The 27,394-nt window shown below is 31.7% G+C and overlaps 1 protein-coding gene across 1 annotated transcript in view; it reads left to right on the top strand.

The window, feature by feature from the left end:
- The first annotated feature begins 1,591 nt into the window (after nucleotides 1-1,591).
- Nucleotides 1,592-27,394, top strand: part of LOC139503267 (26S proteasome non-ATPase regulatory subunit 10-like) — a 39,786-nt gene continuing 13,983 nt past the window's right edge. Inside the window, exons 1-4 of the mRNA XM_071293028.1 lie at nucleotides 1,592-1,768; nucleotides 2,329-2,433; nucleotides 3,445-3,558; nucleotides 25,988-26,092. Of these exons, the coding sequence (XP_071149129.1) occupies nucleotides 1,592-1,768; nucleotides 2,329-2,433; nucleotides 3,445-3,558; nucleotides 25,988-26,092 (501 nt within the window). The remainder of the gene's footprint in view (nucleotides 1,769-2,328; nucleotides 2,434-3,444; nucleotides 3,559-25,987; nucleotides 26,093-27,394) is intronic.

Raw genomic sequence — 27,394 nt, 5'->3', positions numbered from 1 at the left:
TTTTAGTATCGAGATATGGGATATGTCTTCATATCAAAATCCTTACATTACCAATTATTGTGATTTTTCTTTTCTTTTTAAAAACTCTCTTTTTTGTGACTTTATACAACAACATACTTTGTTTTTTCATATACAAGATTGCTTTTAAAAATAGGTTGTATCTTCTTTTCCCTCTTATTTTGAACGGGAAACACACAGAATGGCATTGTCTAATATAATTGAGACGATATTACCTAGCTTGTATTCCTATCATGATTTCCTACGTCGTAACTAGAATCCTCTTCTCTTTTAATGAATGTAACCTACCGAATCAGACTATTTACCGGGTTTGTAATAACATGAGCATCACGACGGGTGCAACATGTGGAGCAGGATCTGCTTACCCTTCAGGAGCACATGAGATCATCCCCAGTTTTGATGGGGTTCGTGTTCCTTAGACTTTAGTTTTCTATGTTGTTTCTTGTGTACTATTGTTTGTCTGTTTGTCCTTCTCCTATTTAGCCATGGTCATGCAGACTTGACCAAGTTGAGGGAATAGACTCAAATAGTCTTCCCTTCCTGCACAAATAGTAATTTTCTTGCTTCATTCACCCCATCTGATAAGTTTGTGCGTTTTAACAGTAAAACCACGTTGAATTAGGCTGACCAATCATCATTCTTAATGTTAATGTCACATCTTCAAATGCCATCAATGTCTCCCACGCAGCCTTTGTTTCATTTTCAAGTAAACAGAGAACCGTATCAAAACCGGTAAATGCATGGATCACGGGATGTGTGTTTGATCACTCGTTGGGAAGGTCATGGATAGATATTTATCTAAAGCTTTTTGCTCTCCCTAACACAAGCCATGGTTCGTCTACCCTTATGACACGGTATAGCGAAACAGTAATGACAGCATCATCAGTAACGACAGTTCGAATCATGAATCGTTAAAGTCCGTGTTTTACTGCATCAGACACTTACACCATGATTCTAATGTCAGTCTCTGAATGTGAACATGGTACTTAACTAGAAACATCATCATGTGGTGGATACGATAGAACATCCTAGGCATTAGATGCTACAACTACCATGATGATGATTCAAGCTTTAGCAACATGTTCACATGAAGAGGCTGACACAAGAATCATGATGCATGTGTCTGATGCAAATAAGTCATGAATAGAAAAGTCTATACTGATGTTGATCTCATTGCTGTTTCACTATTCCGTGATATAGGAGAGGACGAACTTTGGCTTGTGTTTGATAGTGTGAAAAGTATTAGATATATATGTCTTTCCATAACCTTTCAAATGCACCACGTATTGAGCGATTACACGCTTGCTGGAAAAGGAAAAAAGACTGTGTTGGTGACATGGATGGCGTTTGAAGATGTGACTTTAGAATTTAAAAGATGATTGATCAGCCAACATCACCAGATATGGGTTTGATAATGTCATTGATAGAACGATAAATGGTTTTACTGTAAAATATAAGATCAAACATTCTTATCAGATGGGGTAAACGAAGCAAGAAAACATCTGTTTTTGGAAGAGAAAAAACTAATTGAGGCTATTCTCGGCCCACGACTCGGTTTAGTCTTTTCCAGCATATGACACGTGCAATATACCATGGTGGGTGTGAAAGAGTAACAAGCTTGGAATTGGTTCCTTCGCTAACTATCCGAGACGCTTATGAATGTCGAAGAGACAAATTTGATCCATGGGAGCCCTTATGGATAACTCTTGTGATGCCTCTTCATCTTGTTAGGAGCTTGTACATTATAGATGTAAGAAAAGATGACACGGTCTTTGGAAATGGGGAAAATAAGGTCTCCAGTGCACTGCTTTATGTACTTGTGGTGGTGATTGTAAATAAACATGTTTATGCGGTCATAAAGAAGTAATTCTATAGATGTTTGAGTACTTTAGTGGCCTTGATTTGTTTAATCAATCTATCTAAAACTTTCCATCGAGGAAAGGAATGAGGACTCATCTCTGAATTTTACGCCATATCGTTTTTTACCGGAAGTGTTAACTTTTTATTGATATGTCTTTATATGTTTTCATCCACTGATAAGAAACATATAAAAAAGAAGCTATTTTGCTGTCATTTTACTATAATGAATAAGTGAACAGGTGATGATAAAAGAAAATAACATGTCATTAATATTTGCCAAACTAAGGTGCATAAACTTGGCAATATAAAAAAAATGCTGATTTGCTCTACATGCAAATGCAGAGTTTCCAACATCTGTACATATCAACATCAATTCTCTCCGACATTTTATTTATAAATGGATGAATAGAGGCATATATTTGAATAGCAGCTGTCTTTTTGTCATTATAGGGGGACACACCATTGCACTTAGCTTGTAGAAATCATTACATACCTACAGAAATCATCACAACGTTACTAAAGTATTACTGTAAACCAAATGAAAAGAATAATGAGGTAAACAAAATGAACGCTTTCTTCTTTAATGCATGTAACGCTTTAACCTCTCTTGTATTTGTATTTCTGCAATGGGTATTTTTTATGGTAGAAATTAGAAGTTTATCTAGGTTAGATTTGAAAGTATTTTTAATTAATAAAAGCATATTTTTACATTTCGAACAAAATTGTATACTTAACACTTTACATATACATTATATATGTGTGCTCATCAATAATATACATGTATAAAAAAAACAAGACAATACTAGAACGACAAGTTAAGGAATACAAAATTATAACGTTATTGGTCACCATTCTGTAAAATGGATGCTTTTAATAGATTTCAGATCACCCAAGATATATTATGCACAGCAGAATTAATTAGAAATTACAGCTTTTTTCATAGAATTAATCGCATGACGCATTGTTAGCATATAAGTTTCACATACAACTAATTGTAGTAAAGTCACCTCAATAAAGACAAAGAGCGATTTACAATATGTACTCACACCAATCTTAAACGTCTTACATGTTATACGTGTAGCGAACAAGCAACATTATTTACCAAATTTTACAAAAACAAACAAGTTGATTAAATATAGATCAGACAAAAAAGAACAGTGAACATAAACCAACTTCTGCATTCGGCCAGATTGTAAATCAGGATGAAAACTTCGTGACTAATAATAGATTTTGCACACTAGGTTGAATTACGTATGAACACTTAATCGATCATTTGACTATATGTCTTTATATTATGCATCGACTGATAAGAACAATATAAAAAAAGAAGGTATTTCAATACTTTTGCTGACACTTTACTATAATGAATAAGTGAAGAGGTGATGAATTGAAGAAAATAACATGCCATTAATATTTGCCAAACTAAAGTGCATAAACTTGGCAATATAAAAAATGCTAATTTGCTCTACATGTAAATGCAGAGTTTCCAAATTCTCTGCATACCAACATCAATTATCTCCGACATTTTATATTTTTGAATAGCAGCTTTCTTTTGTGTAATTTTAGGGGGACACACCATTACACTTAGCTTGTAGTAATAATATGATACACACGAGAAATCCAAGAATCATCACAATGTTACTAAAGAATAACTGTAAACCAAATGAAAAGAATAATGAGGTAAACAAAGTAAACGCTTTCTTTCTTAATTAAATTGAGAATGGAAATGGGGAATACATGTAACACAAAAATCGCACAAGTATTTGTATTTCCGTAATGGTTTTTTTTTATGATAGAAACAATAATTCTATCTAGATTAAAAAATTTACTTATGTTCAGACGAAATTTAAATAAGATAAAGATAAATGTAAGTATATAGCTGAACGAACCATTATGCAATAAACTAATAAAGCTATTACTTCGTATTCTTTTAGTGACATATGTTCCCTGATCGACCTAAAGATTTTTTACTGTTATTTTTTCATGAATATTTCTTTATGTTTCTTCAATGTACAAATACTAATACTGTTTGCAAGTTATCTAAATTTTCCTGTTCTTGCATTTCTCATTTTAATCTTTTTTCATTTATTGTGTATTACTTTGCTCCTGAGGATGTTTATTTCATTCGAATTGAACCACATGCAAACACATGTGCATCTGTTTTAATAGAAAATCTTATTACTTAATATAAATAGTTAGAGCATATACACTTCATTCCATGACAAGGGATAAAAGCAAGCTTTCACAAAGATATCCTCGTATACTCGTAGAACCTTTAAACAAACTTATAAGTAAAGGTTATTTTAGTAATGTTGTTATAACATGTATAAGATCTTTGAATGCTGTTTAAATTAGCATCAATTTCGATTTTTTCATTATTATTTTATACATAGCTTTTCGAATGTGTTTTTTTGTTGGGTAAGGTTTAAATATACCTCCACGTTTTTATTACCATAAAGAGATTGCTTTAGCTATATATAACATTATTAATATTTATTGTAACGTTAAATCCTTATTTTTCCTACTGCCTGTCGATATTTTTATTTAAGCATTGCACAATGTATGCCTTCTTTGACTGTCCATGGTGTCAAAACACCGTGATCTTTTTCTCAATATTTACACAGCTGGACAGCTTCCCACTAATATATGACAAACAGGACGATTTCAACTTCCAAATTATCAATTTTCCCATTTCTTAACAGTAACATACCCTTTGTCCCTTCGTAAGTTGTTTACATATCTTAGTTCATACATTATGCTCGTGCATGTTCATACTATACGAACTTCATATACAGGAGTGTGCGCCTTTCGCAGACACTGACCCCACAAAGTTATGAGGAGAAACGATTAAAAATGACACTCCGTAAATGTTATGGACACCATCACGAATTGATTGATCCCTACGATGTGACTCTGTCAAAATAGTTAACGAAGGTCATTTTTACCACGTCTAAGATTTTTGTTTGCACTTTACGTCGTCTGTTATTTTAAGTACCGAACGTACCTATTCACGAATTTGACTGATTTGCTGAGTGTGATTTTGCATTAGGATAAGACATGCCAGGATACTTTGTTATCCAATATTAATGTATTTAGTTATGTTGTTGTTTTTGTAATTCTGATCGATTTTTTTGTTAAATGTGCTACTGTTTGTAGTTATGATTTTAAGTTTTTAATATTATGTTCGTAAGCAAATGTGAAGATAATTAATTACCCAGTTCATTTATAAGACTTTTGTTTGGGGCAACTTAACGTACACGATTGATTTGTATTATCTTTTGATTTAGAAGAAATTTTTGACATAGCTAGATATTACAATCAATTATCTAATTCTTACAGAATTTATATTAATTGAATTGAATTGTAATTGTTATATCAGATATCAAATGCAATTACTACAAACCTCATTTTGAACTATATCAAAATTTTAGATATCTACCTATGACGGCACTTTTACATGTGACGTCACTTTGTAGCGTTATCCAGTCGGTAACAATGCATGTTTCTTTTACATGTGTTCGCTTATATGTCTTTTTGATTGAGTTGTGCCACTTCAATTGATATTTTTCAAAGTGTCTTTGTTGCAATGTTACACTGCTTTTCCAGATTATGGTGTAGGTCGGCGTCTGACAAAATGTTTAAACACACTGCAATTGTGTCTTGTCCTAAGTCAGAACTCTAGTGTTGGTTGTCGTTTGTTGAAATGGTTCTTTTTAGAGGACTTTTATAACTTGCTGTTTGGTTTGAGCTAAGGCTCTGTGTTGAGGACTGTATTTTGGCTTATAATTCATACTTTTCACACATTATGCCTTGTATGGAGAGTTGTCTTGCTGACACTCGTACCACATCTTCCTATTTTGATTTATGTAAGCATCAGCTGTTTTCTGTTGTTTTCTTCCAGGGAAAATACAGCATTAATAGAAGCTCTTATGTAAATATATTTACAATTTAAATTTTAATTGCAAACAAATTTAAGCCGGATGAAAAGGATAAAAGTTTTAAAGCTAACTTTTTACTCCTTTAGAAATAGTCATTCTTAAATTGTTCAACCTTTTTTCCTACTGCCCTAATTTTTTTTTGCGCTGTTGTTTTTTTCGCTAGTTTTTGCAGATATATTTGACGTATAAGCTCTAATAGTTTGCATCGCTATTAGTCCGGCCGATTGGTGCAGATATAGGGCAGAATTGCTCACTTGATGAGGAAAGCATGAAACTTTGCACAGTAAATCTTGGTCATATACCCTTTGATTTCAGCTATGAACCATTCTGGAAAATCCAATATGGCTGCCATATTCAAGATGGCGGAAAAACGTTAAAATAGCAAGAATATCCGCAAGGTATTCTATATAATTTAGGAAATTAAAGTAATGATTCTTTTAAAATGATTTTCTTGTTTTTGAATTTGTTATAAATTAATTTTAAAATATAAAAAAAATAATTTGGTTATTTCTATAACGCATATATTTGCAAATATGGCTGCATATACATGTTCAAAAACAAATAGTGAAATTCAAAATGTTAATCAATATGTTACATGTTATTGTAATTGTTCTTTAAACATGTTAAACGCTTTCAGTTTTAATGGTTGGAATGACATATGTTGAAGCGAGTCGATTGAACGTTAATACAGGTAGGTTAAATGTGGTGGAATATTAGGTAACTTATCTGAACTTTAAGGCAGTGCCGAGGGCACCTTGTCTTGTGTCTCTTCAATGCCACGTCTTACGTCACTTATCGTGTTTTCATCTGCCGTACCGACTACATCGTCAAACTATTCTATTTAATCAATATGCGTACCTTTCTTCAGGCGCATTAGACGATTGCCATCATTTAAAATAGTTAGGGGCAACTGTTTCCTTTTCCAACTACGTGCGAAAGCAATTCGCAACTAGTCAACGAGCATGGTCTTAAAATGCACTCCTAATTAGCTTTTTTATTAGTTTAAACGGTAAACAGTCATTTCTGAGTGATTGTTCGTTTTATGCAAATTTGCTGAGTTTAAATCTCGTTTCTACTGTTAACAAATGCCGCATTTATCACTTTATTGTTGATACTGAGTGTGGGAGTACTCAGATTTATCACTGCGCTCAGTGTGTCCAAAGTATCTAGCATAACATCGTCTGTTGATGGCTCTTACACACATCCAATTGTATGTTTACTCTATCAATATCGAGAGTCGTTCTTTATATTCTTCCCCAAAACACGCTGTTCAACCAAACCATGTAGCGTAACGGTCTCCAAATTTCCATTATCTGCCGGAATTAATTTCTCATTTACTAATGTTATCTTTGCAGCAGTGTCCACAATCATGCTCAATTTCTGGTCATGTACAGTACCTCGTACTGCTAAGCTCTTTCAAATGGTTCGTCGGATTACAATATAGGAGGGGTTGCGCTTTGATCTAATCTGTATCCTGTTGAAGTTAATTGACCGTTGTCTGAAATAACCGGGATTTCTGGAGTTTGTCCGTGGAGATGCTAACCGTTGTCCTTAAGGACTTTATTATCTCTGTCTTATTGGGGATGTTGCTGGTCGATGTGCATTAAACTTGGGTGTATTTCTATCTGGCGATCTACCGCAATTGTATTGCTCAGGAGAGTTATCACGTGTATATTGATCAGGTGATCTTCCATGATTATTTGATCAGAAGGAACAAGGTTATATTGATCGGTCAATCCACGCTTATGCTGATTAGTTAAAAGCATAACATCAGCTAGTTTTGTAACAGTTTGTGTGAGTTAATGCACCTCATTTTCCAAAGGACTGCTCATATTTCCTTTATCGGTAGGTGATACTGCGCCATCAGTAAAGTAGACTTGCTGATGGCCATAATTGGCACTTTTTGATCCATATATCGCCACCTGGTTGGCTTTTAAGGTTTTCAATTGTTTTAACGCCTTCATATTTCTAGGTTCCTCTCTATTACATGCCTTGCAGACTCTTTTAAATTACATCTTCGAAGGAATGCTTCGGTTCCAATCTGGTTTGATCGTCTTCCTTGTTGAAGCGCTGCTCTGCTCCAATATTTTTCTTTAGGCCTTGGAATCATCATCTGTGTTTACCTTACGAGAGTACTGAAAGCCAACATCGGCCTGACAATCTGGGAGCCTACACACATTTTTCCTGTTTTCCCATTGTCATCTACCGGCAGTTCGTTCAAATTAATAAATGAACGCCTTTCAATTCAAGGATCCTCAATTGAGTATTTGCATTTTTGGGAGCTGTAGGCTTCGGTTCCGGTCTCTTGCAACAAGATTTCTTGCCATCGAGTATATTTTTTTGAATGAAGAGTTTGAAGACGAGCTGTTGCCACACTCTTTTGGTTTCATCTGCCCTTTCCTGGATCGGTCAGTGGAGTCAGCTTGCTGTTATGGAAAGTATGTAACAGCCCCAGGAGTGGAGTGATAAACACTACTGGACGAAAAAACAACTGTCCATACCAGTAACAGTCGTTCTAAGACTGATAATGTTTGTTAAAGTTGTAACAGTTGTTAAATTTACTGCTGCAGTTATTTTGTAACTGTCCCAACTTTAAAAGTGTTTGTCTATAACATAAATCGACTGCAACAACGCAAGAAATAACTGTCACAGTCATTAAAGGACTAACACAACTATTTCAAAGTTGTAACAGTTGATTTACAACTGTCCCAACTCGAAAAGCGTTGCAACAGTCATAAATAAACTGATTAAACGCTTAAATAGTTGTCACAGTCGTAATAAAACTGATGCAACCATTTGAAAGTTGTAACAGTTATTTTATAACTGTCCCAACACGGAAACCGTTGAAACAGTCATAAATAAACTGTTTAAACGCAGAAAAGGAAAAGAAATATGATAGCTACAACCATTGTATAGTCATAGCTAATTCATAAGCGTAGAAACTTCCAAACATTGATCTTCATGTACACTTTAAAGTCACGGATACAAAATGTCTGATGGTTAAATTATTTGTGAAACAATTTTACCGTGTGAAATATAAGGTTGTGACAAAGAGAAACAACTATCACTTCCATTTAATACATTAATTTTAGATACATATTGATTTAAAAACAATAGTATTCTGAAATATTTGCCGCTGAACACATTTTTGTATTCCTCGGTTATTTAGTGAATGTGCTGAATTTATATTTTTTTTACACTCCTCGCCTCTAATCTTTTCGAACAAATAAAATCGGAACCAGCACTAGATACCTGCAATTTTACTAGATAATAGATAACTACTAACAGAAAAATAGAAAAACGTTACCCAATTTATTTGTAACCAAATGTATCTTTATAACTGTATTAACAGTTGACAATTTTTCAATATTATCTAAATAACATATTTAATTATTTTCTTTTTAAATAAGTTAGGTGTGAAATCATTCATGCATACAAGGTTGTTTTCAATACCCGTAGTTTTACGAATCACACTACTTCATAATAACGGTCAATATACATTATATACTCTAAACCTAGCGCGGAACTCCTAATACACACACTTGTCAAACTTATCCCCATATTAAACTGCTTAATATTTTCTTGAGGGCTGATTTCACACACCTATCATGCCTATTCTGAGTTTTTATTTGGGGCTACATTTTTTTTTCTAGAAAGCTTATAAATATTGCCGTATTAACCATTTTGATTTCTATACAAAAGTCATTAAAAAAATTCAAAGCTATGTTCAGCATTTAAGGTAGATCATAAGTAAATATTTTTTGAGACAGAATTTTCTTATACTTAGCCAGAATGAAGATTTTAATATGCTCTTTTCAAATATATAATAAAAAGGAGGGGTCACCGTGCTATTTTTCAAGCTATGAGTCGTTGAAAATTGCCTAAATTTGGTTAGATTGTTCATGGGAAAACACATTTGTGTGCATAAATTAAATCTATGAGATAGAATTTTGAAAAAAATTGTGAGAAGATAGGTTTTGTAATATGTTTTAAGAAAATAAAAAGACAAAATGATGTCACCGAACTTGTTTTCTAGCTACAAGTAAAAAGAAAAAAATTCCCTATCTGTCCAGTATAAATTTTTTACTAAAAGAGTTATCTTCCCTTAAATGGCTCGTTTGAAAAAAATGATTCTAAAAGCAAGAAAAATTATATTTGTTTAAATATTTTGGATTATACAATAAATTGCCAAGTTTTCTTTATATTATTAAACAGTCTAACCAATAAATTGCAAATCTGTCTTCAAATTTGCAGATTTAGGCAAATAACTAGACCGATTTTTTACTGTGATTGTTCAATCCAAGATGGCGGTATACCATGAATCTACCTTAACACATCTTTTGCAGCTATGAAAAAAAAATTTAAAATCTTTCTAAATTTGATTTGATCTATTTTATATTACCGTATTTTATTTTTGAATAGTTCGATATTAACTCGACTTTTTACTGTATATTGAACCGAATGATCTATTTAAAGTTCAAATGTAATTGATACACATGATACATGTAAATACATTTCAGCATTCATGATTGAGGTAAAAATATTATCTCTCGCGAGAAAACTTCATATTTTCACCGGATTTTTCGCAACCAATTTACCAAACATATTTTGTAAAAAAAAGTATTTATAGATACTAGTAGATCGACGTACTGTACAAGACCCGACAAAATAACTAGCGCCAGTGAAAGTTCAAATGTTCCAAACAAGAAAACTCGCATTGTTTCAGACAGGGAAATCAAATCTTCTTTTATTTATTCACGTCACGGTTTAGAACTTGTTGTATTCTTTAAACTCCTGGTCTTATTAAATTCTATAGACTGACATCGAATTCTCTAATGTGGTTTCAGTTGATCATATGCCGTACTAACGTTTATCCAAAATATTTTTCCCCATTTCAATTTTTCAAATTCAAATTATTTAATCATATAAATGCTTGTCCAATAGTGATATATTATTCAATCAGTAAAAAAAAATAATAATTTTACGAGATGTACTGATAATATTTTTGGTCCCTTTATAGTTTTTTGTTCAGTGTGAGCCGAGGCTCCGTGTTGAAGGCCGTACATTGACCTATAATGGTTTACTTTTATAAATTGTTATTTGAATAGAGAGTTGTCTCATAGACACACACACACCACATCTTCCTATATCTATGACAGTACAGTAATGGAAAGTTTAAAATGGTCACATTAATATTGGTGACATTATATCCTGCTTCTCTGCCTGCTGAACATCCTGAATGGCAAAATCCTGACCGTATTCAAAATAGAAGTTACTTTCATTGTCCAGTCTCAGTGAAAGATTCAGTGACTCTTTTCATCCCGGATGGCAACTATTAAAGAACCTACCAAGTGTATTTATTGTTAAATTGTTCTTGTTCTGAACATGCATGTAATATTTGCTACTGGACAATAAACAAAAGTATAACATTGTAAGTAATTAATGAATATGTTATTTTGAGACTCTCATGAAGATCCATTCAAAATAATTTGATTAACCTCTTGAAATACAGACTATTTATTTAAAATATTGTTCAATTATTTCGTGTCGGACTATTTGGGTGTCGGACTAATGGGGCGTCAGACCATAGGGGTGTCGGACTAATGGTGTATCGGTGTAATAAAGGTATATATATATAATGTGACGAGTTGTATATACAATGTACAATGTGTTGATGTCACTTTCAAATAGCACTGCAGTTTACTCAATTTCACCAGTTATTATTTTGTTTCGCTGGAAGTTTTTATAACCATAGCAAATTAAAACCCCAAAAATATGCTTCCAAACATAAATATTATAATTAAATTATAGCAAACAACTCACTAATAGTGCATAATACATGTTTGACTTTGTAATGCTGATTGTGTTTATGGAAAACAATCGGAAAATGTTGCTTATATCAGTGTATATTCTTGGGATACATATTTAGAAGGCATTTATTCAAAAGCAGATAGAATGGATTTGTAGAAAAAAGTCTTTGGTTAACCACAATACATGTATATGTGTCATCACTGGTGTGGCAATGGTGCTTTTGTATAAAAATCAAACTTGGGTTTCTTATCTAAACTTGTTTACATTGAGTTACATCCTCCAATATGGCTAGACCTGTTATAGGTTTTTCATTATCACACTTATGCGGTACTGATTTTGCTTATTGTTGAAGGATGTGAAGTTTCTTACAATTACATCACTTGGTCTACGGTTGATGGTCGTCTTATTGAAACTCATACCACATCAATTTATTCTGGTTATCGTATATTATACATGTACATGTTATACAAGACTACATTACCTAGTATTATCAAATGAATTATAACAACTGTTAATAGTTGTCAGACTTTTGTTATTAAAAAGCAGCTTCATTTGTTTTATCAACATGGTAGACATGATCAATGGTGTCAAATGTAAACAAGAGCAACTGTGCACATGCTGAAATGTCATGTCTGCTTTGCCTACATTTATGAAGGTTTTACTACATGTACAAGTATCACACAAACTTTCCATTATCAATTATCGATAACCCTTGACATCTGAGAAACATTTGGAAATAGATCAAACCACAAAAACTAAGCATTGTTCAATGAACCATGACATTTTCATTGAGATTAAAGTCGATGTAAGTCTTGCAATTAGACATATTCACCGTACACTCATTTCATACACCAAATATAGTTGACCTACTATTCCTACTGCTTGTACATTGTAGTATATGACATTTGTGAGAAACAATATTGACAAATTACATGTAACTGAAGTAACCTTAATTTACACTGATCCATGAAATGAAGTCAAGATCAGGCCAACCCTGTCTGACAGACAATGAGACATGTACAATGTAGACCTTACAAGATACCTATATATATACCAAATAAATTTAACCAATAACTCAATTATTATACATGTTATACATGTAAGACTTATAGTGAATTTCACTGTGACCAGCTGGTGACTGTTCAAACAGTAATATTATTTTTTCAAATAGTTACATGTACCTGTAGTGTACCATGAAAACTTAGTAAAGTGCAATGGACAAGTCACTAACAGAAACTTCATAACATAAAGAAGTATCTGGTGAAGCTTAAATACAAAAGGTTACACTGTAGCCACGGCCAGATTGTAATACCTATTTCTTGCATACATTTACTTCAACTTTTGTTGCAGGAGGGATAATAAAATTACACTTTAAAGTACATGCATGGTTTATTTGTTTCAAATACTTGGCCACTAATTAAGATTTTTATTCAATTCTAATTCCGACTTAATTTAAGTACAGTAAGCAGTCATTTGACACTAAACAATTGACAAGGACTGCACGAGACCCTCATGGGTGGTTAGGATCTTTTTACACACCCTGGACATGCTGGCGGTAGTTAACAATTGCAATGCCAACATAAACTTCAGATGCGATATACATGTACTGCTTTATAAATTTCACTGAAACTAGAAATTCACATTATCCATATTGTTTTTATATTAAAATCACTGATTATCCACTAATTAAAGGTATTCATGAATTCAGATGTGATGCACTATTATTATTAGTATTCACTGGAACTATGAATTTTCATAAATTCCAATTTGCTATTTCAAATGAATAATTCGCCTGGGTTTTCAAGGAATTCAGAAACAATGTACATGTATGATTGCAATATTAATATGCACTGCAACTACGAAATTTTGTTATTCCAAATTCACTATTGATATAGCAATTAATAATTATCATGATTATCCAAGGTATTTAATCATCCAGTAATGTGGTCCTCCTTTAATACAATTAGTAAGTTTCCTAATTTTACAAGGCACAATTTTCTTCTTGTCCAATTGAAACAGAATATCACATCATCATCATGGAATAATGCTGCACACCCTATTCATCATGTTCATTATTTCCAAAAACAATAGATAACTAGCATAACATAATGAATTAATCAATTGTTTCACAATTTGCCACTCTAAGAGTGACTCGGTGACATCTATATTTCCTATGCATCAAAGTGCACATGTAGCATGCTTCATATTATAATTGGGATTCATGGTCAAACCAATACTCAGTATGATTCTACAAAAAAAATATACATGATATAGATGTAAACTGAAGTACAGTAATTTTTTAACTAATAATAAATATATATATATACAAATGTAATCATGGTAATACTACATGTATATACATTGTACAATAAGAAAGTCAATAACAATAACTGTATTTACCTAGATAAAATTAGCAATCCTCATTTGATTGACCAAAAATTTTTTAGCACTTATACAATTCTATTTTCAAGTCCCTATTAACAAGAGAAATAAATCTTTTAAGGGGTCTACATTCTATTTATCATGTATATATGGTGTTGTCTTTTTCCCTACATTAATGATTTTTTAAATGTGACTGTGTACTTTCATTGAAGGGTTACTGTCTTATTGAGGCTCACACCATACTTTATGTCATCAATTCTTTCAGACATCATGGACATACATGTAGTTATTCCTTTCTTAAACACAACAAGTTATTTCTTTTGTTCATGTTAATATGAAACATATTGATACTACAAAGTTAACATGGCAAAGAAAAGTTTAAGGAATGAAAAAATAAAATAAATAAATAAATGCACTGTTACTATATAGATGCTATTGACTTTCCCTATGTCCAGTGCATATAATAAATACACCTTTGTGATGTAAATATACTGTTCCAAGACTTAACCCTCCTAGTTAATGTTTTAAATCCTTGGGTTTAATAAATTTTACATCTTTTGTGCTACCCTGTATACTTTTTACTTTTTTACAGTTTGCATTAAATAATGCTTTGCAGCTCAGACCACACTTTCTTTATTTAATTTAGTCTTTTATCCAAATTGTTTTTAAGAAATCAATATTCAGATAACTTTTAAAATATGCATTTTTATATCCAAAATAATAGTGTATCTTGTGGTTTCATATTTTTCCTAGATTATAATTTGTTTTGATAAAATTATCATTATTTTGAAGAGGACAATTATAATCATGATAATTTGTGAACATCATTATAAAAATCATCTTCAAAATACCTTTATAATATATTTAATGACAGATTAAATTTCATCTCCAAAGCAATAAACTACACTCCCGCCAAGATGATTCCCGCAAAGTCCATCTAAAGACGCGGACTATCGCGACGGGGAAATTCAATTTTTACCGATAATATGCCGCGAAAAGTCCATTATGGTCGCGGACAAGTCAATTTTTTATCGTGGACCTTCGTGGAAATCAATAGAATATATATGTTACAGTAAATAGGTGAAATTAGGAATTACACGTAATTACTAAACATTTCAGTAAATACCTGTAATTACTAGCCAATTTAGTAATTACATGTATTTACTAGTTGTTTCAGTGATTACTGGTATTCACTGATTTTTTTTGTCATTTTTACAGCTATTTACTAACTTGATATTTTTGTTTTAAAATTAAAGATATAATCCAAGATACAAAATAAGAAAGTAAAAGGGTAGGTATTTAAGGGCTGACTTAATTAAGGATTAATGAATATAAGGCACACCTTTAGTGGTTGTGAATTGAAACTGAAAAATGGTTGTTTTTAAAGTATTGAAACTCCCTTAATATCATTTGCAGCATGCAAGACAATGATATCAATCCAAAATTGAGATATACATTTGTGAGAAGTTTATAGTCAACTTTGCCAGCTCTTTTTGATGATAAACATTTGATAATGCCAATTTTGGTTGAATAATTCTTAAAATCTCATAATTTCTTTATATTGCAATCTTCATCAGGCATACTCTGCTTACTTCATTTGCTTTAATATTTTATATTGATCAATTAAATCAAAATCAATCATATTATGTCCTTTTTAACCTATTTTTAATTTACTTTACATTATGTTTGAAAATAACATTGTAATTGTTCTGCTCATTTTGGGCGCCGTGATTGGCAAATAAAATATTTGTTGTTTGTTGTTGTTGTTGCATATAAACTTGCCCAATGACATAAGTCAAATTCCTTTTATAAAATAGTTTTATTTACGACTTCTTTTGTCAGACTGTCGTGATAAAGCTGACATTCTTCACAAACAAATTTATACAATTTGATGGTGTTAAGGGTCACATTTCATATTTTTGTGTTTCTCTTTTTTATGAGTTTTTCAAGAACTCAAAACTCCAGCTTATATACCTGCAACAAAATTTTATTACCGTTTTTATCTGTATAAGAAAAATCTTTTGTGGATTGAATAAGCCATTCCTTTTGATTTTCTTTCAATGTTGTCATTATGATTATGTTTCTTTTTGTCGAGCCTGCGACCTTTGTCGCAAAAGCGAGACACAGCAAACTATTCTGTCGTCAGTAACATTCACAAGTATTCACTATGTGGTTAAAGGTCTTCAAATTTTGATAACTTTCTTAAATTATCCTGGATTTCTACCAAACGTGAACAGAAGCTTGACTGTAATTATGAGATAATTTTCAAGAAGTAAATTTTGTGAAAATAACATTAAGTTTTTCCGTATTTTACTTATAAATGGACTTATATATGCCAGTTAACATTACATTCACATTGTGGTTAAAGTTTTAAATTTTTTTATAACTTTCTCAGAATATCCAAACTTGGACAGAAGCTTGTTTATGATCATAAGATAATATACAGAAGTAAAAAATCCCTTTTGGTATATTCCTTATAAATGGACTTTCCCCCCCCCCCCCCCACTTAACATTACATACAGTCTGCGAATAAAGTTTTTTTAAAACATTTATTAGATTTCATAAACCATCCTGGATTTTAACCAAATTAAGACAGAAGCTTCTTACAGCACTAGTCAAAATATTTGATATTTTCCCCCCATTTTTGTTGAGCCTGCGACTAACAGCTAAAGTAGGCGAGATACTGGGTTCTGCGAAACCCTTACAATTTTAAATCTGAATACATCGGTAACCTATCTTCAGCTAGGTGTTGAATTGAAGTTCACATGAGGTCCAATTATTCACTTGCAAGTGCAAAAATCATCAACCATGTTTCTCTGCTTATTTTAGTAAAATAGAACCAGATTGACTGCTAAAAGTGAATTATAATTTCCCTATATAATTTTCATTAATGATTTAACAAACAAAAAAATTCGTAAGGGTTCCGCGGAACCCAGTGTCTCGCCTACTCAGTTTGCTGTTAATTGCAGACTCAACAAAAATGAGGAAAAACATCAATAAAAATTTCCCTCTCGATACTGTTTTTTTTATTGAAAGAGCTTCCAAATTTGGTAAAAATCCAGGATAGTTTATGAATCTAATAAATGTTTTATAAACTTTAACTGCAGACGGTATGTAATGTTAACTGGAAGAAAACCTAAGTCCATTTATAAGTAAAATACGGAAAAAGTGGATTTTCTTTTACAAAATTTACTTCTGAATAATATCTTATGATCAGAAACAAGCTTTTGTCCAAGTTTGGTAGAAATCCAGGATAGTTTAAGAACATTATAAAAATTTTAAAAACTTAAACCACAGAATGAATGTTTTGTTTCTGGCAAAAAAACTAAGTCCATTTATAAGTAAAATACGGAAAAGTGGAAATTTATTTTTACAAAATTATCTTCTTGATACTATCTTATGATCATAAACAAGCTTCTGTCCAAGTTTGGTACAAATCAGGGATAGTTTATATGAAAGTTATTAAAATTTTAAAAACTTTAACCACAGAGTGAATGTAATGTTTCCTCGCAGAATAACTAAGTCCCTTTATAAGTAAAATACGGAAAAAATGGAATTTTATTTTTACAAAATTTACTTCTGGATACTTATGATCATAAACAAGCTTCTGTCCAAGTTTCGTAGAAATCCAGTATAGTTTAAGAAAGGTATTAAAATTTCAAAAACTTTAACCACAGAGTGAATATTCTATAGCTAGAATTCCCATAACTTTTTATCAGCTTACCATATTACAACATTGTTTTAACAGTTAGTAAATAGGTGTAAAAATTCATTTTAAAATTAGTAATTACTGGTAATAACTGGGCCGTTTCAGGAATTACTTGTATTTACTAAGTACATCGGGGATTACATGTAATTCCTAAATTTTAGTAATTACATGTAATTCCTAATTTCACCTATTTACTGTAACATATATATTGTAATAACGCAGAATTTGATGTTATCGATAATGTTTATTTTTTGTTACAATGAATGTGCTTGAGAATTATTTGTGTCTTAATTTGTATATTAGCAACATCATGTATATAAGAATTTCTGATTATTTATAATACCTATCCAGTGTTAACATCCTGATTATTACCTATTTTAATGTCACATTTGCATGGTCATGTTCAGTAAATACAAATATTTTAATTATTTATTTTGAATTTGAATAAAAAAAACAAGAGGCTGTCACAACGACAGCAAACCGGATTTATTAACATTTATTTGTGTCCTGGCAATATCACTGATGAATGGTGAAAGCGAAAAATCGTCAATATCAAATTTGACCTCCATTTTGTCATCAGTATCAACATATTAAAATTTGAAAAGCTTAGAATAGACTGTTACTGGTATGAACAGTTGTTTTTTTCGTCCAGTAGTGAAATTTGGGAGGAGGATTTGCCATTGACTCGACGGGGATGATACCGTAAGTAGGCACTGCAGTCAGCATTGGAGATGCCAGTTGTTGGAAGGTACCATGCTGTTTAAATGCACTTTTGAATTGAACTAAGCCTCCTTCGCTAGTTGTTGTCAGCTTGTTTATCCGTCTCACCACAACATTGACTATATAATTTCTCTGACCATCAATTCCGCCAAGCAATTACCACTAGCCTTGTGGTCTATCCTGTCTACAGACTGCTAAAGTTGCTGAGATAATGCTGTTCGTTATTAATATTTATTGCCTCTTTTTGTTCAGCTTGCATCGTAAGGAGACCAACACATATTTTATCAATTGGCGCTTCGCTCTGTTTTTATTGCGGTTAGTCTCAGCTGTTCTTTGAACATTATATTTCCTAATAGTCACTTCTTAGTTGTCCTCTGTTAAAGCGTCTTCAGTTGTGGGTTTGTCAATATCCTAAAGTGATTCAGTTTCTGGCATTTAAATGTTATTGTCCTTGTTGTCCTCAACTCCTGCCATTTTACTGATATGTGTTAAACTTTAAATGATTCTCAATTCATAGTTTAATATCTCAAATTGCAAATGATTGCGACCTAAGAAATAAAATAGGCACTGAATATTGGGGCAGATTAATCCCAAATCACAGCTTTTATGTGTGACCAAAGACAACAAATAGTGCAGTTTTAATGAAAGCTACTATTGCAGCTTTTTATGAAAGCTACTACTTTGTGTATGAAATGACAAGCCAGGCAAAATCAAAAAGGGCAGAACTGGGAAAAAGACTTAACGACATTATACATCAATAAAATGCTTAAATGCAGGTCAATGATGAATATTTGCTTATTTTTCAAGGCGGACATTTTAAAATTAGCCGCCATTTTGAATTTCAAAGATAGATCAAAACAAAATCTTGCTAAATACACCAAACATTCAAATTTGTTGATGTTTGTGCTTCCAGCATCAAATCCACTGTGGTTTGTGCAATACTGGAAAATAGTTTAGAATGTATGGCAGCCATCTTGAAATAAGCAGCCATATTGAATGTTGAGGGTGGGTCCGTAGCTAATATTGCTGAGTACACAAAAATGTACCATCATGCAAAATTTGGTGCTTTCCTCATTATTTGAGCATTTTTTTCACCGATTGGCCGGACTATATGTCTTTCATATAAATTCAAATATATTTTATTGCTAATCAAAGCGCCCAAAAGGAGCAGAACAATCAACATTAATTACATACAAATGATTACAAGTGATTCAATATGATTAAGACACAATGTTATAAAAAAAAAAAAAACAAACAAAAAAAATAACCGAACCAAAAAATATTTATTAAGACAAGTGCAAGAATATAGTTTGCTGAACCCGTGTCCTCATTCGAGGATTGTATACACCTGGTCAGCGACTATATCATGTATATATCTATGAAATAAAAATGGATATATACGTTAGCTCAGCAAATACACATGCGGTCGACCTGATCATCTTATTCCATGATAAAAAAAATTTAGATTAATGACATAGAAATCGCTACGTTTAGTCTCTAAATCTTAATGAATCCTATAATCAGTTTCTAAATGAGGATCGAAAGATACCAGAGGAACAGTCATACTCATAAATCGACAATAAACTGACAACGTTTTGGCTAAAAATTAAAAAGACAAACAGACAAACAATAGTACACATGACATAATATGGACAACTAAAGAATAAGCAACACGTACCGGGTACGTGTTGCTTATTCTTTAGTTTTCTATGTTGGGCGTACCCAATCAAAACTAGGGTTGATCTCAGGTGTTCCGGAAGGGAAAGCATCCTGCTCCACATGTGGCACCCGTCGTGTTGCTCATGTTATGACAAATCCGGTAAATTGTCTTGTTTGGTAAGGTCACATTCTAAAATTGTCTTAGTTAACAATTTTCTGAAAATATTTGATAAATATATGCATGATTTTAAATCCCGAAGCTCAGTACTTTGACATTTAACCAAATCATTTAGGGAATTCTATAAGCATTATTGTTTTCCATAAGTGAATATCCAAACCTTTTATACTGGTTTCAGGATCTGTCGTTGAATTAAAAAGCTATCAGCTATTCGTCTTTTTTCATTTATTATAAAATAAAGTGGCATTCCAAAACACATATTATTTAACGAAAAAAAAACACTATTGAAATAAATGTTGTCAGATTAAATATATATACCATATACTTATTGTTTTTAACATTCCTAAAATACAGAAGTCAAAACTTACCTTTTTTAAGCACGTCATCGAGTTTTTGATTTAATACCCTCCCCTTAATATATTTATTCTTTTTTCATTTTTATAAAGAGTTCGAATGGAAACCAAGGTGTGTATGTTACAAACATATGATACGTCTAATTGCGAAAAAAACCATTGAAATACAAAACATCGAAATATGCTTATCTTGCTATTCATTTTTTCTTAAATAGCTAATTAACTGTATTAGAATTTTTATATTCAAATAATAAAGCAATAACGATATAATCGAAATTAAACACAAACGTAAATAGATGACAATTATTCTGAATAAATGTTACAACCTGGAGAAATGTTTCCAAATGTAACTGTCACACACTGAATATTAGAGTTAGACTATTTACCAGATTTGTAATAACTTGAACAACACGATGTGTGCCACACGTAGAGCAGGATCTGCTTTTCCCTTCGGGAGCACCTGATATCACCCCAAGTATTTGATGGGGTTCATGTTGCTCAGTCTTTAGTTTTCTATGTTGTGTTTTGTGTATTGTTATTTGTCTGTTTGTATGTTATGTTTTGGCCATGGCGTTGTCACTTTATTTTCGATTTATGAGTTTGACTGTTCCTTTGGTATTTTTCGTCCCGTTTTTATATAGAATTTTACATTTTGAATAAGTATTTAGATGTGCCCATATCATGTACTTTGACATGCAAATTTTCATAACATTCTATGACGCGCTGTTATATTCACAAGATGCTTTAGTATTGTCAGGACTTGTTGAATTAATTTTGAAGACACTATGTTCAAGTAACATTTTGACACAACGCCGTCTATATCAGGCCGTGTTTACACCAAACGCCATGTACAGTAAACTTGTTTACAATTAGTTTAATGTACTGGAAATTGGTTTAACATTACATTTGTTCACATCTATACACCTTGTTTAATTACCTGTACATAAGATTTGTTCACACTTGTAAACTGTATGTCATTTAAATGTTCATTACGTAGAACCGAATGCAAAGTTTTCGGACAACTTTTCTAGCAGTAAGGGAACGAACATTCGACTTCAAATCGGGGGGGTAACATATGGAAATATTCGGAACCCCAAATGGATAAAAACAAAAAAGGTCCTACAGATGATACAAAAATATTCTAAATCAAGAATTTCCCTATACAACATAGTGTTAAATGTTGGGAAAAAAAATTGATTACTAGCATCGAAAAAAAACCCGGAATAACACGTTTGCGCGGAAAAATTTCTGGCTCAGTTAAATTAACAAAATACCCCCCCCCCCCCCCCCCCCCTTCTAAAGTAAAGTGGTTGCTTCTTTATGAAAGCCATTTTGATGATTTGCAGTAGTTTAAAAATAATAAAGATGTCTCGATTAAGCATAAGAAAACGTAGGCTGCAGCAGCGTGCTTACAGGCGAACAATATATATTTTTATTCTCATAAAGCCAATGCACTACATCGGTACAGAGATTGAAGAAGAAGAAGGCATGATATATTAGGGATCACTATATTCCTATCTTTTCTGTTTGTTTCAAATGATATTTCTTTTTCAAGGAGTATTTGGCAAAGGAAGGCGGTAATGTTTTTTGTTTTGTGTTAAGGGTAATTTAACGGATCCGAGATACATGTACTAGACAAACAATGCATTTATGAGGGAATCGTTGTTTGAGTAAAGATCAGTGGCAAACATTTCTGTGCAAGTCAAGTCGATTTGGAAAGACCTTAATTTTGAAATGAATTATGTGTTCGGCAATGATGCTGCTTTGAGTCTTGATGAGGGCTTTATGAAGCTACGTTAAGTTTTAAAAAAACCAAATAGATATATCAAGTTTAGACAAATATTTCTGTTAAGAACTTTATTAATAATTGTTGTATTCAAAAATTATTTGTGTACACGTAAACTAATGTTTTAAATGCCTAGTTTTGTGTACACTTAATTTACACAAGGCCTACATCGAGTATCGACTGCATGTAGACAAAACATGTTTTACACTGTATGTGAACATTGAGCTTTATCAATGGGAACGTAATTTTGATTAGTTTACGTGTGAGTTACACTAACACAACACCGAGTTTATGTCAATGTGAACACGGTCTCAGTTCATTATTATAAACAATACTATTAAGTGGTAACCTCAGTTCTTTGTTTCTTTGTATTAGTTTTATGCTGCCTAAAGGTAAACGTTTATCAGTCCTTTCGTGTGTTTTTTTTTCGTTTTGGTGATGTATTTGACAATGTCATTAGAGTGCGATGTTTGGCTGGCTGTAAAACCAGGTTCAACCTACCATTTTTCTTAAATGTCCCGTACCAACTCAGGAAAATGGCAGTTGTTACATGTATCTTATCGTTCGTTTCTGTGTGTGTTGCAATGTCGCTTTGGTTTTTTGTTGCACTTCAGTGTTTCTGTTGTTTCGTTGTTTTCCTATTATAGTTTACATCAGTTTTGGCTTGTGGCATTGTTTAAAAGGGCAAAAAAAAGAACATTGAGGACAAACATATCTTAAAGTTTTCCTAAACAGCTCAATATATTGTAAATTTAACTGATTATTGAAAAGAAGTTTACACTTTTTTGTGTCATAAACAAGAGTCAATATGTTAACGTGTAAATAATTAAACGCCGCTTCAAGTTTCACTTTGTAAATACAGATGTTTCACAAGCCACGCACTATTTAGTAGATATATGATATTCATAGATATCTGGTTCCCAGATAGGATTTCTAAGTTTCATTTTGTAGATTTAAAATTTGGTATTTTAACCAGTAAATATGAATATTCATAGCGGTCTTATTGTTATCTGAGGTAGACCCACATCTAAGGGAGGGGCGGTACACAATATTAGTATAAGTTAAAACTCTAAAAAAAATTGGGGTATATATGTTGAACATATGCCGCATAGCCCCATATTTTAAGAGGGAGCACACACTAAAGTAAGTATGAGCTTTCGATTTAAGAAGATATTTTTACGAAACTTCATAGTAGTCGTCATATAGTTTTTAATCGTAAAAAGGAATTCTTAGGGAACTTACATTGTATATATTTGAATACCAGCTGTCTTTTTGTCGTTCTGGGGGGACACACCATTGCACTCAGCTTGTAGAAATTTTGAAATCTATCCAGAAGTCATCACAACATTACTAAAGAATAACTGTAAACCAAATGAAAAGAATAATGAGGTAAACAAAATAAACGCTTTCTTCTTTAATGAATGTAACACATAAATCTCACTTGTACTTGTATTTCTGTAATGGGTACTTTTTTTGCGGTATAAACAATAATTCTATCTATGTTAGATTTGAAAGTATTTTTAATTAAAAAAACAAACTGATATTTATCATTTAGAAAAGTTTTCTAACAAGGTCATCTAATTAAAACGCTTCATTAAGCTTACTCATCAATGATATACATGTATAAAAAAAAAAGTCAAATACCAGAAACTACAATTCAAGTTAAGGAATAAAAAATTATAACGTCATTGGTCACCATTCTGTTAAATGGATGCTTTTTAAAGTTTTCAGATCACCCATTGGATATTATATACAGCAATATTAATTAGAAATTACAGCTTTTTTCATAGAATTTATCGTATTACGCATCGTAAGCCTTTCTTTTTGCATATGAAACGAGTTTTAGTAAAGTCAACTCAATAAAACAAAAACAGATTTACAATATTTACTCACACCCATCTAAAACGACTATCATATTATACATTTAGCGAACAAGCAACATTATAAACCAAATTTTGCACACCAAAAAAAAATTATTAACTATAGAAGAGACCAAAATAAACAATGAAAATAAACCAACCTGTTCCATTTTGCCAGATTGTTTATCAGTATGAAACCTCGTACATGAAAATAGTGTTTGCACACTGGGTTGAACACTTTCTTAATTATTTGACTAAGGTCTTTATATTTTGCTTCGACTGATAAGAAAAATATAAAAATGAAGGTATTTCAATATTTTTGCTGCCACTTTACTATAATGAATAAATGAAGAGGTAATGAACTGAAGAAAATAACATGCCATTGATATTTGCCAATCAAAAAAGCATACACTTGGCAATATAAAAATGAGGATTTGCTCTTCATTGAAATGCAGAGTTTCCAAATTCTTTGCATATCGACATCAATTATCTCTGACATTTATTTATGAATGGATAAATAGATGTATATATTTGAATAGCAGCTGTCTGTTGTGTCATTCTAGGGGGACACACCATTACACTTAGCTTGTAAAAATTATGGCATACACATGATACATCCAGAAATCATCACAAAGTTACTACAGAATAACTGTTTACCAAATGAAAAGAATAATAAGATAAACAAAATAAACGTTTTCGTCTCTAATGCATGTAACACATAAATCTCACTTGTATCTGTATTTCTGTAATCGTTTTTTTCTTTTTTATGGTAGAAATTAGAATTCTATCTAGGTAAGATTTGAAAGTATTTTTAATTAATAAAAACAAACACATATTTTTACATTTCGAACAAAATCGTATACTTAACACTGTACATATATGTGTGTTCGTCAATAATATACATGTATAAAAAAAACAAGACAGTACCCGAAATGACAAGTTAAGGAATACAAAATTATAACGTTATTGGTCACAATTCTGTAAAATGGATGCTTTTAATAGATTTCAGATCACCCAAGATATATTATGCACAGCAGAATTAATTAGAAATTACAGGTTTTTTTCATAGAATTAATCGCATTACGCATTGTTAGCCTTTTAGTTGCACATACAATTAATTGTATTAAAGTCACCTCAATAAAAACAAAGAACGATTTACAATATGTACTCACACCAATCTAAAACGTCTAACATGTTATACGTGTAGCGAACAATGATCATTATTTACCAAATTTTACAAAACAAACAAGTTGATTAAATATAGATAAGACAAAAAGAACAGTGTAAATAAACCAACCTACTGCATTCTGCCAGATTGTAAATCAGGATGAAAACTTCGTGACTGAAAATAGATTTTGCATACTAGGTTGAATTACGTGTGAACACTTAATTGATCATTTGACTATATGTCTTTATATTATGCATCGACTGGAAAAAACAATATATAAAAGAAGGTATTTCAATACTTTTGCTGACACTTTACTATAATGAATAAGTGAAGAGGTGATGAATTGAAGAAAATAACATGCCATTAATATTTGCCAAACTAAAGTGCATAAACTTGGCAATATAAAAAAAGTTAATTTGCTCTACATGTAAATGCAGAGTTTCCAAATTTTCTGCATATCAACATCAATTATCTCCAACATTTTATTTATAAATGGATCAATAGAGGTCTATATTTAAATGGCAGTTGTCTTTTGTGTCATTTTAGGGGGACACACCATTGCACTTAGCTTGTAGAAATTTTCACACGAATTCAGAAATCATCACAACGTTACTAGAGAATAACTGTAAACCAAATGAACAGAATAAAGAGGTAAACAAAATAAACGCTTTCTTCTTTAATGCATGTAACACATAAATCTTATTTATATTTGTATTTCCGTATTTGGTCTTTTTTTATGGTAGAAACAATAATTCTATCTCTGTAAGTTCTTATAATCTGCTTATGTGCAGATGAAATTTAAATAAGATAAAGATGAATACTGCTAAATGAACTATTGCGCGATAAATTTTTGAAGCTTTTACTTCGTATTCCATTAACATCTGTTTCCTGATAGACCTAAAGATTTTTTCTGTTATTTTTACATGAATATTTCTTTATATTTCCTCAATTTACACGAGTCCAATAATAATACTGTTTGCACGTCATCGAAATTTATCTGTTTTGCATTTCTCATTTTAATCCTTTTTATTTATTGCATATTACTTCACTTACTTGTTTATTTCATACGCCTTGAACCACATGCAAAAACATGTGCTTCCCTTTTAATAGAAAAATCTTATTACTTAATATTGAATAGTTAGAGCATATACACTACATTCCATGACAAGGAATAAAAGCAAGCTTTCGCCAGAAGATCCTTGTAAACTCGTAGAACCTTTAAACAAACTTGTAATTAAAGGTTATATAAGTAATGTTGCTATAACATGTATAAGATCTTTGAATATTGTTTAAATTGACATCAATATCAATTTTGTTAATAACATTTTTAAACATAGCTTTTCGAATGTGTTTTTTGTTGGGAGAGGTACAAAATACACATCCCCGTTTTTATTTCTATATAGAGATTGCTTTATCTATATATAAAATTATTACTATTTATTGTAAGGTTAAATCCTTATTTTCCTACTGCCTGTCGATAATTTTATTTAGGCATTGCACAATTCATGCCTTCTTTGACAGTACATGGTGTCAAAACACTAAATCCCTGTAATGTGTTTTATGATGATGACTGCTGTACCCATATTTTGACTATTTTATTTATTATGTCTGTTTAGCTCACGCATCAATGTAAATATAACGGAATTTGATGAGCCTGTCATCAAAGTGAGAGGGTTATCGCTATAAAACCAGGTTAATCCACCATTTTCTACATTTGAACATGTCTGTACCAAGTCAGGAATATCACAGTTCTTGTCCATTCGTTTTTTATGTGTTTTGTTATTTGATTTTGCCATGTAAATATGGACATTCCGATTAGATTTTCCTCTAAATTCAGAATTTTTGTGATTTTACTTTTTAAAATCACAGAATAAACCATATTTCACCAAATACTTAAATCTCATATATCCCAGTGAACTTGGAATTAAGGATACTACTGATACTAGAAGGACT

The sequence above is a fragment of the Mytilus edulis genome, chromosome 14 (assembly GCF_963676685.1).
Source record: "Mytilus edulis chromosome 14, xbMytEdul2.2, whole genome shotgun sequence".
In the NCBI taxonomy this organism is placed as follows: Eukaryota; Metazoa; Mollusca; class Bivalvia; order Mytilida; family Mytilidae; genus Mytilus; species Mytilus edulis.
Note: the sequence above shows the minus strand (reverse complement) of the source record. Positions and strands in the feature narration are given on the sequence as shown.